At 34.6% G+C, this 17,270-nt stretch overlaps 1 protein-coding gene across 2 annotated transcripts in view; it reads right to left on the minus strand.

The window, feature by feature from the left end:
• Positions 1-17,270, minus strand: part of LOC126727621 (DNA-directed RNA polymerase III subunit 2) — a 42,639-nt gene that overhangs the window by 23,092 nt on the left and 2,277 nt on the right. For both annotated transcript variants that reach the window (XR_007656292.1, XM_050433431.1), the window contains exons 5-19: positions 13,391-13,466; positions 13,228-13,318; positions 13,062-13,114; positions 12,823-12,887; positions 10,702-10,807; positions 10,459-10,569; positions 7,302-7,361; positions 5,873-5,905; positions 5,640-5,684; positions 5,459-5,557; positions 3,288-3,347; positions 3,088-3,180; positions 2,369-2,470; positions 410-520; positions 186-302 (exon numbers count right to left, since the gene is read on the minus strand). Coding sequence is in view for 1 of the 2 variants with exons in the window: in XM_050433431.1 (XP_050289388.1) it covers positions 186-302; positions 410-520; positions 2,369-2,470; positions 3,088-3,180; positions 3,288-3,347; positions 5,459-5,557; positions 5,640-5,684; positions 5,873-5,905; positions 7,302-7,361; positions 10,459-10,569; positions 10,702-10,807; positions 12,823-12,887; positions 13,062-13,114; positions 13,228-13,318; positions 13,391-13,466 (1,222 nt within the window). In the remaining variant the exon portion in view is untranslated. The remainder of the gene's footprint in view (positions 1-185; positions 303-409; positions 521-2,368; positions 2,471-3,087; positions 3,181-3,287; positions 3,348-5,458; positions 5,558-5,639; positions 5,685-5,872; positions 5,906-7,301; positions 7,362-10,458; positions 10,570-10,701; positions 10,808-12,822; positions 12,888-13,061; positions 13,115-13,227; positions 13,319-13,390; positions 13,467-17,270) is intronic.

A 17,270-nucleotide genomic window follows, 5' to 3' on the forward strand; every position in this document is an offset into this window, starting at 1 on the left:
TTATTTAGCCTAAAATTTTCAAAAAGTGTCACCAAACTTTCAGAATATAATAAAATTTTTAACATAATTTTTAGTCTTTGTTGTATTCTCTTGGCTGTTTCATGTTTTTTCCATGAAGTAAGTTTTTTTATTCAAATTTATCTTGCCTAACAAAAAATAAAAAAATTTTAAAAGCTGAAACTTACCAGAGAAATTAATGGGCCCTCCTCTTCATCAGTTGTAACATGAGTCATCAAGGCCAAGTTTTTTACCAGACCACAAGCTTCACCTTCTGGAGTATCACATGGGCAAAGCATGCCCCACTGTGACAAAAGTAGCATAGCACAAAACAAGATAATCATCATGCTACCACATAAAAATAATTTAGTGAAGATAGCTTTTAAAGGTAGTGCAGACACCTCAAGCTTACCTGGCTAGGTTGCAAAGCTCGAGGTCCACTGACTTTCCTAGACTTCTCAAACTGTGGTGAGATTCTCGTCATGTGCCCCATAGCCGCTATGAATGATAACCTAGCTAGTACCTGTGAAGAGAGGATTTTTTATGCAATTGTAAATATGAATGAGAGAAAAAGAGAGTTTAATAGGGGAAATCCAAGAGCCATTTCAAGCTATCGAATTAGCAAGAACAACCAAACTAATCCCTAAAATTTAGGGAGAGGAAAGCCACAAGCGTTGGCTAAAATGCTATTCAATTCTCTAGAAAATTGTTATTATAAAAACTCATAACCAAGACAATAAGTTGCATCCCTAAGATGCAATTACAACCTCTAATTCAAATCTAATCCAACAGTTATGAATTTTTCCTGCAGATGTCACATGCATAATTAAAAAGTCACTTGTCTTATTACATATAATTCAAAAGTCACATAAGAAAACATTTAACTTCAAGACACAAAACAGCAACTAAAATCAACCAAGATTGATCTCGAAATTAAACTTATGGACGTCTAAGCTTCCTTTTAGTGTTCCTATTCAAATGACCAAGTGTCTGTAAAACGTATTTTCTCATATGCTTTGCATCAATTTTCTATTATTTCATACAATTCAAATATATGACAGATAGCCTAAGAAAAAAATTACAACCAATGTGCGATAAGAACATAGCAAACCAACAATCTGAAAGATTTAGGACATAATACAGCAAGAACATGTTTATATAGTGTTATGATTTTGTACCAAGTCAAGGGAAAAATAGTGATATCATTGTAATAACCCACATATACACATATATTATATAAATAATAATTATGTATGTTAGGGTGATTAGGTTTTTGTGCCCTAAACAAACTGCCACAGAACATGGTATCATTGCAGCAGCAACAGCAACAACCACCACCACCACCAATCCTTTGTTCCTAAGTTTTTGAGGTCAGCCATGGATCCTCACCATATTAGTTAAGGTCAGCCATAGGTATTCTTCTTAGCCATCGAAAATCACACTCAATGTTACTTCCTTAATTGACACGTCATTTTTTACTATTTTTACTAATGTTATTTTTAGTCTTCCTCTACGTTTTTTCCTTCTCTCAACTTGAATATACTCACTCTTTCTTACCGGTGCATTAATTACTCTCCTCCAAACATGACCAAACCATCTTAAGCAACTCTCCCTCATCCTTTTATCAATAAGGGTCACCCCTTCCTTTAAGGGAATTTGCTCATTTCGAATCCTATCTTTCCATGTAACTATAAAAAACTTATGCTATGTTTGGAAATTTGAAGGGAAAGGAGAGTAGAGGGGAATGGTTATCATCCACCTTGTTTGGATATTTTTAAAATTAAGGGAGGAAGGGGGGAATAATTAGTCTTTTCATAGTTTGTAATTTTGTTAATATGGTAAGAGTAAATTTGGTAAGTCATTTGGTCAAGCATTTTTATTCTCTACTCTCCCTCGAAATCTCTCCAATTTGGGAGAATTAAAAATGAAGGGTTATAAGTAGTTAGAACCCTCTAAACCCCTCCAAATCCCTCCCCCTCCTCCCTTAAAAAAATCCAAACAAGGTAATTTAACTTACTCTCCCTCCCTCTACTATACTACCCTCTACTCCCATCCATCCAAACAAGCTATTAGCAAATATAAATGTTGTTTCTATTTTCTACTTCTGGTTCAATTTTAAACACTCCCTCATCCTCATTTTTCTTCAATTCAAACCCTAATGTCCTTAGTTGAGAGAGGAAGAGAAGCAAGAAAAAATCAAATTAGAGCATCAGCCTTAGATCCCTGCCTCTAATTTTGTACTTATTCTTACCCCCTTTGAATTACATCAGAATGCCTACTAGAAAATTAAATAAAAATTTAAGCAACATGGTAAGAAAGAGAAGGCATCAAAGAACAATAACAGAAATGTAGATATTGTAATATAACGAACCTGTGTCATGCCTTTTCTGTCCATCCTGAACCGTTTGACATTGAAGTTACCTGTAGAAAGCGTCCTCTCCAGGCCATTTGTAATACTGTCTCCACAAAGGTACTATACCCACACACACACACACACACAACAAAACAAAAAAACCATAGCATGACATTTCTCAATTAGAAATAATATTTTTTGTATAAGCAAATACCTCATTAACAAAAAATTTAGATGCAATTAGCATTTTAACAAAAATTAAGTTGAAATCAGGAACTGCTGTTTGATTATATAAATGTCAAATGCTTTTTTTATTTAATAATCAATACCACAACCTGGTACTTTAGAAGTATTAAAAATTACATGCTTGAGATTTCCCAACAGAAATGCAACCTGGAATGTTGTAAGCATCGGCAGAAAAGCACAATTAATGCAGATGACACCTATGGATTAGAACTAAAATAGGCTAACAAAACAAAAGATGTAACAACCTGGATATCAAAAGTCTCTCTCTGTGTTTTCTAGAGGCCACAGGATAACAGAAAAAATTGTAAAAGAGAGTGAAAGCAATTGAAGGCCATTGTAAAATGGCTTTAATACCATGATAAATTACCGATGTCCCAAAAGCTTATGTTGTTAGGAAATGGTGAATTTAATCATTTAACCACAGTTCTAACAATTTCAAAACTACTTATCCAAAAAACCTTGATGTCAATAAAATAATTCCCAGGACTTACTGGCGCGGGGTCAAATCGGCTAGACCTGCTAGGCTTTCCCATGATTTCGTCCATCTTCTTCTTAACATTATCAATCATCGTCTTGAACAAATCCTAGGATATAAGACCAATGGAGATAAGAACATATAAGAAATTGAACACAAGATGATGAAGGTTGTGTATCAAAATTCCAGCTAGGAGTACAAAGCTTAAAGTGGTACCTCAAAGAGTAGAGAAATTAACTGGCCAGATAACTCCAACCGCTTGTTTCCCACATAATCCTATAAAATGAAGGAAAATAATCTGTTTAGGACTCACACACCTACATACTACTCATAGATATATGTGCATTTCAAGCTTGCATACATTCTATCAAGAACAAGCAATGACCATGGGTGTGAAAAGCACCAATCAGCCAACGTCACCCATGTAAAACTGATAAACATAAAGAAGAGGGGTGGGAGATGATTATAGCATCAAAGTCAGTGGCCTAATCTGAGGAAAAAATTGCAGCATCACCTACAATTTCTTTCTTTGCATAGCAAGATTTTGAATCTGAAACCCACCTAAGCGCTCCCCCCCAACCACCACATGACCACACACACATTAAATCTAATATACTATATATAAAAGCAAAAAGTGAGAGAAAGTTAAATCCTAAAATGTCTCCTGTTCTGCCATGTAGGGAAAAAAAACCACTTTAAAAACAGGCATGTCAAAAAACAAAACCTGAAACAGCACAGCCAAAAGAAAATGTTAGTGCCATCCGCTGTATCCCAGTCAGTCAAAGTTCAATAAATTCAATCAAAACCGGTCATGCCCATTCACTGCTTCAAACACCACACCAATATAATCCCTCACTCTCACTTAAAAATCATATTAAACCTTTACATTCACCGCCAAATAACACAAATGGACTCCACTTCCTCCTCATTGCCTAAATCTCAAATAAACCCTTCAAAACCCCATAAATCTTCACTCAAACCCTTCCTCTGCATCTTCAACGTCCCCAAACCACCACCTGTTTTCCATTCCCAAGAGACTGCCTCTCAGGCCATACAAGGTTTAGGTTGGCGTATCCATTGTCTGAGTATTGGTCATATAAACTCTTTTCGGCAAGCTGACAAATTGGTGATTGAAACGGATCAAGTTTCAGGGACTAAGACAGTTTCATTGGGGAGATGCTACATTCTTTTCGCTTAGTGGGTTTTGGCTAGGATCATCTGCACGTAGGTAGATGATGTGCTGGGTTTTGTTTTTGATTTTGCTATTACTCTTGCTCTGCGTGCCGTTTGGTTTGAATGGGGTTACTCTACATTGCTTTTTTGTTTAATTGTGTTGCTCTGTGTTGCTTTTGCTTTTTTACCATTTACTCTATAATTCTCATGTTACCCCATGTTTGGTAGTTTGATTGGTAGTAAAGTATAGAGTTTTAATATTAAGGATAATAATTATAATTACTTTGAATAGTAAGAATTCTAGCAGAATCCCAAAAATGAATATACATTGGTTGAGAAAATGCAGTGATAGTTTGGGTGGACATGCTGGGAGACTGGGAGAGATAGTACTTATAATAATTATATTATTATTGTGTTTGATTTGTGGCTTTTGCCTATTTTATAGAAATTATTGTATTGGTGACAACTATTATTGTATAAATTTGTTACGGGCATAGCCAAATTTGTAGAAAATATTGTCCAGCTACTAAAAGATTTCTTTAAAAATTGCTTTACAAAACATATAAATTCCAGCCACTGCATAAAAAAATATATAAAAAAAATTATCACAACTCCAAGAAAAACTCGGCGATGAGTGATGACACAATTTTTGCTCTAAGAAAACTGAGTCTAAATAAAATTCTACTATAATATTTGAGAATGATGAAATCAATTTAAACTGCTGAAGCCAAAAATGAAAGAAGAAACCAAAAAAATAAAAATAAAAATCCAACTGCTCACACAAATTTTCTCTAAGAAAAATTAAGTTTATTGAAACCTACTCCACTAACAAATAGATGAAAAGGAATTAGAATTAATGTGTTTAGAATATGCAACCATAGCTAAAAGACAAACCAAAAAAAATTCGACAAATCAATTTTAACAAGGAGATGTCAATAATATTTGACATGAATTCACTAATTACATATTTTGGACCTCAAACGCATTAAAATGTGTATGTTAGATTACACGTAAATAATTTAAACCATGTTATGAATTCTATAAAAACAGTATAATAAAATAATTTAAACCATTTTTAATAGGCTATTGAAATCTATTAAACATTTCAAATAAAGATTCATACATCCACCATAAAAAGAGAAATTGTCTAATAAACACGCTTATCATCTTAAAAACTAGAAAAGTTTGGTTAGTTTTGGAATTAAACTAATTACCTTGTCATCCATTGTATCCTTATTCAGAAATGCATCTATCACACGTCGTAACATTACAGCAACATATATGCATTTCGCACGGAAACTACCCTGGCGCACCTAGAAAAAAACAATAAAAAATAAAAGAACAATGGAGGACCATCATAAATTTCCAAGCTCAAAAGGTTGAAACAAAACTTACTGGTACATTTGCAAGAAACATATCTCGAAGGACAGGTAAAGCTCCCTATAAAAAAACTCAAGAGTAGTTGGAGTTAAAATTTTAAAAAAGATAAATTGTTTGCAATTGAAAAGAAATCTTACATACATACATATATGTTTTGTGATTGTATGTGCAAAGATTATATTGAAATACAGATCAAAACAAATACATCATCCACACACATACACACATATATATAAGGTAAAGAAGACCTTTTCTGATGCACTGGCATAAGTCCTCTTCGCCTGCAACAGCAATACCATATGGAGGTTAGGAAACACATGACAACCTGTACCACTTAAAATCAAAGATCACATCAAAAATCAATCTATTTTCAGGATACTAGTTCCATAGATACCAAGACAAATTATAAAGATACTAATGCTAAGTTGACAACTTAGCACTACAAAGCAAATTCAAATGGATTTATTTATCCAAAAAATAATAATTCAAATGGATTTTGGGACGAGAAATAGCCATACAATTTTAAAAAGTTCTCTTCAATGTAAGTGTAACCCTAAAAAAACCAATTAATATGTTCATTTTTACATAATATCACACACATATTCCTCACCCCCTCCCCCCCTTTTTTTCTTGTGAGAGCAAGGTTGAGAGTAAGGTCATAGATTCAAAACCCACCAATTGTCTGTAACTTTACCAACAAAATATACTTATACTTTGTGTGTATGTATAGATATTTATAATGTGTCAAATAAACATAGTTACAAGCTTATGTTGCAATAGGTCACAATGGGTCCAACACGTCTCTAGAATGTCCAAATTTGGAAATTCGTCAATCATTATGGCAAGTGTAAAGAGTGTTAAATATGGCCTAATTTTGTTTAAATTGTTAAAAAGGTAAAAGAAAGAATGGATCCATTGCAGAAGTGGCTGTGTTACTTAGCAACCAATCAAAAGAAATCAAGAAACTTTACAAATTTCACTTGACTGCATAGATGACATGCCCATCCATGCGGTAGATTCTTTTGGGTCAAAACAGATCAAACCAAAAAAATTATAACCATATATTATAGAGAAGATAGGGAAGAGAGTTCCACTTCAAGCCCCACATGCGAAGCTCAACAATAAGAAAAATGTCACCATGGTGAGCATTTGACTTTGTCCACTATGCGTGGTCTCTTTCTCACAATTCATAAAAATAAGCTGCATGTCAGATTCTCAAAATTCCCCCTATTTTTTATAAGTATCAGATTCTGAAGATTCATTGCTAGACCTGAAGATCCAACAAACCTAACCATAATCCAACCCCAAAAAAAAAAAACAAAAAAAACAAAAAAAAAAAAAAAACAAAAATATTTCAAAAAATTTCAGCCATCAGGAATTCTACATTGCCACAAAGCAAGATATCTTTAATGTCAAATTAAAATCTACAAATTCACAATGAAAAGAGTGAGAAACTATTTTTTTTCAGCCAAGAAGAACAGGAATCAAACAACAGGAGTAATGACCCCAACAACTGCATCACCAATAATGATATAGGAGTAGTGTTGGATCCAAATAATGCTATAACAGTCCACTGTATGTTTCAACCACAGAAGTCCACTTCAAGTTATTAACACCAAGGAGTGAAATGCCACATTAATGAAATAAATTGCATTAAAATATCAAGCAGCATAACACCTTTGGATCAAGATACTCCAAAGCCTGCTGTTTTGTGAATATACCCTTGTTTGCACATTCCTGAAAGTTGAGCAACATACTAAAAAGGTAAGACTAAAAGAGAAAATATTAAAAGAATCAAAGAAGGGGTTTGCAGGCCCAAAATATAAATAACAAAGTCAGAAATATAAATTACAATGCCAACACTCAAAAGATACATCAGGCAATAATCAACCACCAAAGAATTTTATAATTACTCGTAACAAAGCACAAACTTCATTTTTATTATCTACTACACAGATAATAATAATAATAATAAATAAATAAATAATTTGTATACTTTCTGGATATATTGGGCTAATATCCATGAGTGACATCACACCGGTATACAAACATGTGCATCTTTGTGTATACATGGGTGCAAGCACCTCCACAAGTTGATAGAAGAATAAAAAGGGTAAATAGAATGACATAATAAAGATTTGGGGTAAGGATGCCTACCAATCACATCTCCTATCCTGTATTTCATAAAAATTCGGGGCAATATAATCCTTACATAAGGGCCATCCTATCCAACTTTCGGGCATTCGTAATGATAAGATTTGGAGTATGATTTCCCATTGCCTCTGGCGGGGTCTTTGGCGAGAGAGGAATGCTCGGACTTTTGAGGGTTGTGATAAATCCTTTCATCACCTGAATTTTTGTATTCCTCAGGACTCTGTTTGAGTGGATAAATGTTGTTGGGTTGTTTTCTTTTACTACTTTGTCTAGTTTAATAGATCAATGTACTTTTAGCATTTAAACTAATGTACCGATGTACACTTCTTGTGTACATGGGTGGCACCCTTCTAGCCTTTTTTTAATGAAACTTTACTTATTTTAAAATTAAAAACAAAACAAAAAAAAAATCCAAAAAAACAAACAAACAGAAAAACCTTCATTTCAGTAGAATGGATCATGAAAGTAGCTCCCATTGCCAACTTCAGATAGTTTGATGTAGGATCTTTAGGAATTCAACACTATATTAAATTTCTTGATGAGATCTTGAAAGGTTCTTGAATAAGTGTTGATGTTTAAGGGTTTACGTAATGAAAAAAATGGGATTTTGAATGTGTTGATGGCTGTTTGGTATTAAAACGATGAATAGAACATTAAATAAAGAAATATAAAACACTAGGCTATCCTAAGAAATCATACCAAGGACTCCTAAATAACCTATTTGTAGAAAGACTAGGTTTACTAATTACAAGGAAAAAAGTTTTTTTTTTGATAAGTAAGAAAAAATATTATTAATATGGGAAAAGCATGAAAATACAAAGAGTTCACGGTAGTGAACAAGCAGCCACAAGCAGCCACTAAGAAATACTAATAGACAAAAGGAATTCCATAAGGGTAAAACAATCAGAGAGACCCCAACACCGAGACCAATCAAAGAGGGTTCGTTGGCTTAAATCTAATAACTGAACCACAGTTTTCCCCTTATCCTCAAAACAACGCTGATTTCGTTCAGTCCAAATAGTCAACATTAAATAGCCTGGAACCAAATTCCAAATATCGGAACTATGCTTCCAAGCCAATGGTACCAACAAAATAATAAATCCGCTACTGAACCTGGCATGACCCAATCGATCACAAACAGCCGAAGCATATACGTCCACAAAGAATGAACCATCGGACAAAAAAGTAATAGGTGATCCACAAATTCCACATTACAACAGCACATACAACAAAGATTCACCAAAGGGCGACCACGAAACATAAGGTTATCCAAGGTTAGAATCTGACCATGAGCTGCTGTCCACATAAAAAATGCCACCCTTTTAGGAACCTTTACTTTCCAAATGCCCTTCCAAGGGAAAGTGGAGCGAGTTGCATTTCAAATCTTATGATAAAAAGACCAAATGTCAAACTTCCCACTTCCATTAAGACCCCAACGAAGCCTGTCACACCCATCACCCCTAGGAATCCGGGTTTGGATGAATTGAAGTAGGGAATATGAAGCCGCTAACTCCCAATCATTGAAATCCCTAAAAAAGCTTAAACTCCACTCTCTATCATTATCACCCATTGGCGGGCTTAACACTTTAGAAACATAAGCTTCTTTATTGGCTGAACACAAAAATAACTGGGGATAAAGAATTTTAAGAGGGACATCCCCAGTCCATCTATCATGCCAAAAGAGAATAAGAGAACCACCCCCCCACCACAAAAGACAAATGCTTAGCAAAACTTTCCCATCCTTCACTAATACTCCGCCGTAATCTACAACCATGAGCCCTTCTGCAAACTCTAGTACACCAACCCCCTTTCCCCTCCCCATATTTCATGGCTATGACCCTCCGCCATAGATGAGTGATTCCATGGCCATACTTAAGGACTTCTAAACCAAATAGGAAAAGGACAACTCATAGGGTTTTGCTACAGCCAAGGACGGCCCATTCTAGAAATCTGGAGATTACAAATAAATAAGATTCAATTCAGCTTTAGATAAACTAAGCAAGGTACCAAGAGAGCTCTTCATCATCCAAAACATCCCAAATTAATGCTTGAGCACTAGAACCAGCTTTCCCTAACCTCCTATACATCTTTAAGGGGGCTGCCAATTATGTTCCCTATGGGAAGTGAATGTTTTTTATAAATGTGCACATTTAGGCAACAAATGGCAACAGCAAGGTAGAGCAATTATCATGGATGGGCCAAGAAAGCAGCAGTTGTGTGTAAACCTGAGGCAATCCCATGCAAGTGGGCATGTCTAAGGGGGAAATTATTTGTTAACTGCTTGTTGACAATTATTTGGCTGCAACACATATAATTCCCTAAGGCAGCTTGGCGTTTCAACAGCAAAGCAGAAAAATGAGTGTGTTGTGCATGGAATCAATGCATTCTCTAGGTTTTCTTGTGGAAGGCAAATTTAGCCAAGTGATGCCTGCTGTGAGTTTTGAAAAGGGAGCTTGAATTTAGTTTCTACTTTGCAGGAAGGTAATAAAGGTTGGGAGACTGCTCTTGTAAACATGGTGTGGCTGTGACAAATTGGGATACTTAGTGACATCACAAGCTAGAAAATTTGGGGGTAAATTCTGCTTTGACTTATAAATTTTAGTTAGATTGCTTAAACAATATTTGACATTTCCAACAAAGAGATTAAATGTAGACTTCAAATCCTTGACCATATTGCTACCTCAATGGATGGCAAAAGTACAGCACTATAACGAGGATCTCTTCCAACCATCTGTACAACTTCTTGATCACTCTCCATTCCCATTGCCTTCATGACTACCATAATAGGAATCTGTAGCAAATGTTAAATAATTTAAAATTATCAACAATATAATCTTACAACAACTAGGAAAAAGAGAGAAGCAAATAAACTTGGATCAGAGATGGACAAAAAGGGAAAAATAGATGGTAGCTATGCAAAGACCTTTTCCGAAAACATATTTAGGTGTAAATACATCTTCCCCTTTTCCATCAAGATAACTGTTTTGCTTTTCCGATCCTCAGTGCTGCTTGTCACAGATGCGTTGATGCTGAAACCACGCAATGGAAGCAGCCATAAATACATATTAAGTGATTACATAGTACCCAAACTAAAATTTGGAAGAATACAAATGGGTTACAAACATTAGTCAGGAAGTCATAATGGACTAGTATAATAACATAAAAGACCACCAGTAACAAAACTATTGAAAATTAAATCCCCCCCCCCCCCCAAAAAAAAAAAAAGAAACACTCTGCATGATTAACTGCATCCAAATCATAGTAAAAATATACCAGTAATATATGATTTGAGTAAAAATACTCAGCTAATGTAGCTAGCCACAAGTCCAATTAATCATGGTTGACACCATGGAACCCTTTACATCACTTGATCATGCTGGGACATGTCCCCAGTTACTTCCCTATTCTCTAATAATCATGCCTTATAACTTTTAAGCATTATTTTGTCTGCTCTTACTTCTCTTTGTCCGTTCCATATCAATATAGTCACTCTTTTGTACTAGAACATTCATAGGCATCATGAACTAACCATCTCAAAAGATTCTACATCATTTTATCCTCAGTTAATATTACCCTCACTGATGCAGCCATCTACTTCGCAACTTCGTCTATTCAAGACTTATTTAATGGGAACCCCATGTGAAGTCCAATTGAAATAAAAGTCATATGGTCTTAAATGTCTAGTTATGGCCATTCTTTTAGTCCCAAATGTTTCATTTAAATCTGTAATATACCTGTAGGTACATCTATTGACTTTTTTTTCATTTTTGTTTTTTATGCCAACATTTAAAAATATTTTTTAAAATCTTAAACCTAATGGAACGCACACGTATTCCATACCATATATATTACACTCCATATATTACTAACTATGGTCATGTAATTTATATAGATGACCTAACAAGTTGTCTAAATAAACTATACAGATTTTCATTTGGCCTGTCACCTATTTCCTCCAATCTGATTTGAAAGAAAATTTTGTGCATAGGGGATAGTTACCATTGGGATATCGGTTTTGTTTGCCTCATCCAAGGCTGGGAGCACAGTCGATCACCACTTTTATGGATTTAACTTACTTTTTGGAGAAAAGATGAGTAACAGACACACTTTGTGAACTCTATCTTCACAGATTGTCTTCACTCAACATCTCATCAGTCGTATACTTGAAAGAGTCTTTGGAAGCCTAAAGTTCTGACAAAGGTTAGCTTTGTACTACGGACTGCAGTGTTTGGGAAAATTTTAATTACAGATAACCTTTGAAAGCAAAGATTAGTTGTGATAGATTAGTGCTGCATGTGTAAGAGGAATAGGGAAACTATTGATCATCCACTTCTCCATTGCACAATGGATAGAGAGCTTTGGACCATAGAATTTTCACTGTTAAGGATTTATTGGGTTATGCCACAAGATGTTGTGAAGCTTTCAGCAAGTTGGAAAGGCAAGTTTAGGAGGAGTTCTAATGTTGAAACCTGGAGCATGATCCCTCATCACCCTATGTGGGGTCTATGGAGGGAGAGGAATGCTCGGTTTTGAGGGCTGAGAAAGATCAGTTCATAACCCGAAGCTTTTAATCCACAAGACGTTGTTTGAGTGGATAAATGTTTCGGGGTTGTGTTCTTGTGCTGCTTCCCTGATTTCCTTGATCGATACTTTTAGCGTTTAATTTTGGTAGATCTATTGTACACTTCCTGTGTACATGGGTCTGCCCTTTCTGCTTTTTTAATAAAATTTTACTTTAAATTTTTTTTTTTTTTTTGAGAGGTTAAAATAAAGAAGTGATATATATATACACACACTAATATATATATATATATATATGTTGATCCCCAAAAAAATTCTACAGCTATGATGCTTTCACCATATATTTGGCACCATTGTAGTTTCTACCTAAAGTAAGAATAAATTTTATCATTAAAACAACTCCCACCAGAGATCACTTGCATTGCAGAAAAAACTCATATGACAACTAAAATAATGAAAAAAGTGGAACACAAAGCTAATTGGAAAAGGTTAAGTCATACAAAAAGCAAAAAGAAATACTCACTTTCCCTTCTTGTCACTATCAATAATAATCCTATTCTTAGATAGTTGCTCTTGTATCAACATCACCTGGAGATGATCAGTGGAGTCATAATATACAAATATCAGAAACTACTATGAAAAAACAGGCTGAGAACAGAATCATGTACAGTTAAAAGAACCATTTTTCAACTTTATTTCATAAAAATATTTCTTAACATTCTACCCAATAGTAGAATACATTATAATATGAGAGAATAATACCTTCTCTGTCCCTTTGATAACAAAATATCCTCCAGGATCAAGGGGGCACTCACCTGTAATCCACATCCAAAAAATAATTATATATATGTAACAACAGAACATAGAAGTAAGACCACAAAAGCAGGGACAGGAAAGAGCAAATTAATTGAATTCTGTGCACACAAACCAAGTCTTGCAAGTTCAGCTTCATCTTTTCCATATAATACGCAGCAGCAACTCCTTAACATGATAGGCATTCTTCCAATTGTAACATCATTCTGCAAGAACAAACCTTATATAATATCCAAACTCAAGTCACCAAATATAACTACAGTCGATTCTAGAAATACCTTCTCAAATCTGGTTTTTTGGGGATTATTTCCTTGAGTGTTGTACTCAACATTGACCAATATTGGAGCAGCATACCTTGAATTTACACGTTATCAATATCAAAATAATTCAGAATTTAAGCCATTAGTTTTCAAATAGTTTTGCTAGCCGCATGAGCTTTGAGTCCCAGCCATCATATATGTAAATATTCAAACTACATACATACTCTTGTACACATGCAGAAACATGGATAATGCATATAAATAAAAGTAACAAGGAAAGAAGGGAAAAGAAAAGAAAGAAAACATCCACCCAGCAACCAACAACTGGATAGCCAAAAAATTCCAACTGAAATAGTTGCAGATACTCCTTTAATTCAACAAAGACACCCCACTGTCCATAAGGGATACAACCCTGAACCAAATCTGCCAGCCAAAAAGGTTGAGTACTAAGCAACATTTCATTCCTCCAAAACTTTTTTTTTTTTTCTTTTTAACATCTTAAGTGGGGTAAGGGGATTCGAACACTGGACACCTCCATTAAAAATATTAGGAAGTGCCAATTGACCTAAAGATCATTGGCCTCATAAGCATTTCATATTCTTCACCAGACTATTAGCAAACAAAGAGAAGTCTGGTCCATAAACCCAAAACAATCAGAAACAACAAAGATATGAATATTCACAGGCATAAGTCAAATATGAACTTAATTTTGCAAGAATCTTCTAATTTTCTAAGTAAAAGACTTCTCTAATTAAATGACTTCAAGAATTTCTCAGAACACTAACCCAACATGTCCAAGAACTTTATACAATGGCTCTTGAGGTATAAGGGCATGCAATCCAATGTGAGAACATACCAGAAAGATTAACTGCTATGTTCTTCTTCCTTTCCTTGATTGATAAGAAAATGACTTTCAAGGAAAGAACATGATACATTAGCATCTAAGCCTTAGGGGAAAAAGGCCTATTAGTCCATTTTGTCTAGCCTGTTAGCTACAACACCTTTGTGATTTCACCTCTCCCTAATAGTCCATGGAGGGATACACTTTGGAGTTTAACAATCTCTCTATTCAAGTGAGGTCAATTGGACTAACATGAAAAGGACATCTCATTCTATAACTCGTTTGCAACAATCTGTTAGAGATGAATTAAGAGTGGTTATCCTAGTTCTAAGCCACAAAATTCAGAGATGAGGAAATCAAGGTTAACAAACAGAAATGACTGAAATGAAGCATATGATTGAAGATTTGTCACGAGCTATACAAGCTCTTCAATGACAGAAACTAGAGGGAGGCCCATATGGAGATTCTAGAGGGCAATTGTGAACCCTAGGACATACCAAAGGATAATGTTGAGGATGACATTGATGATAAATTGCATCCTCTTTCATGATATTGGAACCATAGAGCATGCGCCACAGGGCAGATTGGACGATCAGTTGATGCATGCACCTGAACAAAAGCAACTTTATGATTTCACATCCCTCTCTCTATAGCATTAAAGCTAGAATTAATTGAGTCAATCTTGAGGAAATTAATTGGTGCCAAAAATCTAGAGCACTCTGGTTGAAAGATGGAGACAGAAAAAGGAGGTTTTTTTATAGATTGGCCAATTCCCACAAATGCTATATTAATACAGCAAGCTTGAAGAGGATGGGGTACATCTTATAGAGGAACAAGAAGCAAAGGACCTAATTGTTTGTTTCAGTAAAAACCGCAATTCTGAGTTTAAAGATTGGAGACCACTGTAGAGAATCTAGACTTGTTTTGTTAGTGAAACAAGTTGCAGATGGCTGGAAAGGGAATTCTCTGGAGACAAGATAATGGAGGTCCCTAAATGATATGGATGAAGATAAAACACTAAGGCTAGATGGTTTCACCATATCATTTTATAAACAGTTTTTTTTATAAGTAAAAAACTTCGGTAAAATAAAATGAAAGTACATAGTACAAAAAGCACACAGGCAGTGTGCTATGATACCAGCAGAATTTTTATAACTAAATAACAATGAGAGTACAAAAATCAAGAAATTCATGGAAGAAACTGTACGTAGAAACAACAGATGCATTTTCCCATTCAAATAGAGTTTGAAGGAAGGCAAGCTTCAAGTCATGAGTTGTTCTTTCATTCCCCTGAAATGTACGCGCATTCCTTTCCCTCCAAATACCCCCGCGTGAGACAATGAGAGATCATACTAAAAATTACCATGGATCTATGTTTTAAAGCTGCATGTCCAACTAGCAAGAAGCTCCACAACACCACTCGGCATAACCCAATGAACACCAAAAAGTGAACATACCATATTCCACAACTTTCAAGCTACAGGGTAATGTAGAAGTATGTGATCATCACTCTCCCCATTCCTCTTACACATACAACACCAATCCACCACCACCACTTGCCTCCTCCTCAGATTATCAATAGTCAATATCTTTCCCAGCACTTGGTCGTCATTGAAATGGTCATATATGGTTAATTGTCCCCCATTGTTTAATGTGGTGTCTTTGGGGGGGAAAGAAATAGTAGGTGTTTTGAAGATAATGAGAGATCCATACCAAAACTCAAGTTATTCTTCTTTAGAACTTTATTGGATTGGTTGGCTGCTTTGTGAAACCAATCACTCTCTTCTTTCTTTGATTTTCTTGATTCATGTAATTTTTGTACTTGATTTATTGACCCCTGTACACTCCCTGTGTACTAAGGTGTCCCTTTTTTATCATCAAGAAAACTTACTCCCTTCGTCCCAATTTGTTAGTCCTATTTAAAAAGTCAAACTTTTTAAGGAAACATCATTTATTATCTTGTCTACCTTATAAAATATATAAATTTACAAAACTACCCTTAAATAAATTTATCAACTTTTTTTTAAAAAAAAGTTATTTTTAATGAGGCAACTAAAAAGGTGCCCCAATTAGATTGATTTTATAAATATTTGTTAGTTTTCTTTTCAAATAATTTTGAAAATAAAGTAGGGGTATAATAGGAATATTAGTAAATTAATGACTTTTATTTTTAGAAACAGGACAATACTTTGATACATCCCAAAATAGAATAGATGACAAACTAACTAGGACGGAGGGAGTATTTACTTATCAATATTTACATATAAAAATATTTACTTATCAACATATAAAAATATTTACAGCTATACAAAAATGTTTGGTAGAGTATACGTGTAAAAATACAATATTATATATAATTAAATCAAGCCCTCATGTTCACAAACACATTATTATGTTTGAGCTTGACTCGTTTAATAATCAAACCTAAACTTAAGGCTTGAACTTGGTTTGTTTTCTAAACAAACGAACATAAACAAGTTTTTTCTTGAGTTGAGCTCAAAATGTTCATAAACATCTTAGTTCATTTATAGACCTAGTTGATTAAATTTACCAGATCTCATTAGTTTATGTTTTTGGGACAATCGGTAATTTAACATGGTATCAGAGCCAATGGTTGCCGGTGGTTGTTTGCTTTGTGCAACCTTCATATCTAAGTTTGTTGGTTGTTCTTGTTAGTTGTTGGTGTGGCTATGGTTGTTGATACTTGATGGTTTTTGTTGGTGATTGTTGTTGCTATTGGTTGTTGTTATTGCTCTCAGCAGGTTGTCTTGTGTTGCAGCTGCCAAAGTTGGTTGTTGGTCAAAGTAGACAAGGAAATCCCTTGTTTGCCTATTTGGTGATTTTTTGTTGTTTGGGTATAGGTTTTAGCTATCCCTTACCCATGATAAGGATAACCTAACCCCTATAAAACCTTTGTTTGGTTTTGTTTGATATTAAAAAACTTCAGCTGGTTCATCTTTTTTTTGGTCGGTTTAGCTTCAATTTTGGCCGGTTCACTATGTTTTCATCCTCTTCAAGCAATTTTGCCAATTGTGTGTTACAATCTGGATCTATATG

The sequence above is a fragment of the Quercus robur genome, chromosome 5, assembly GCF_932294415.1.
Source record: "Quercus robur chromosome 5, dhQueRobu3.1, whole genome shotgun sequence".
Classification (NCBI taxonomy): domain Eukaryota; kingdom Viridiplantae; phylum Streptophyta; class Magnoliopsida; order Fagales; family Fagaceae; genus Quercus; species Quercus robur.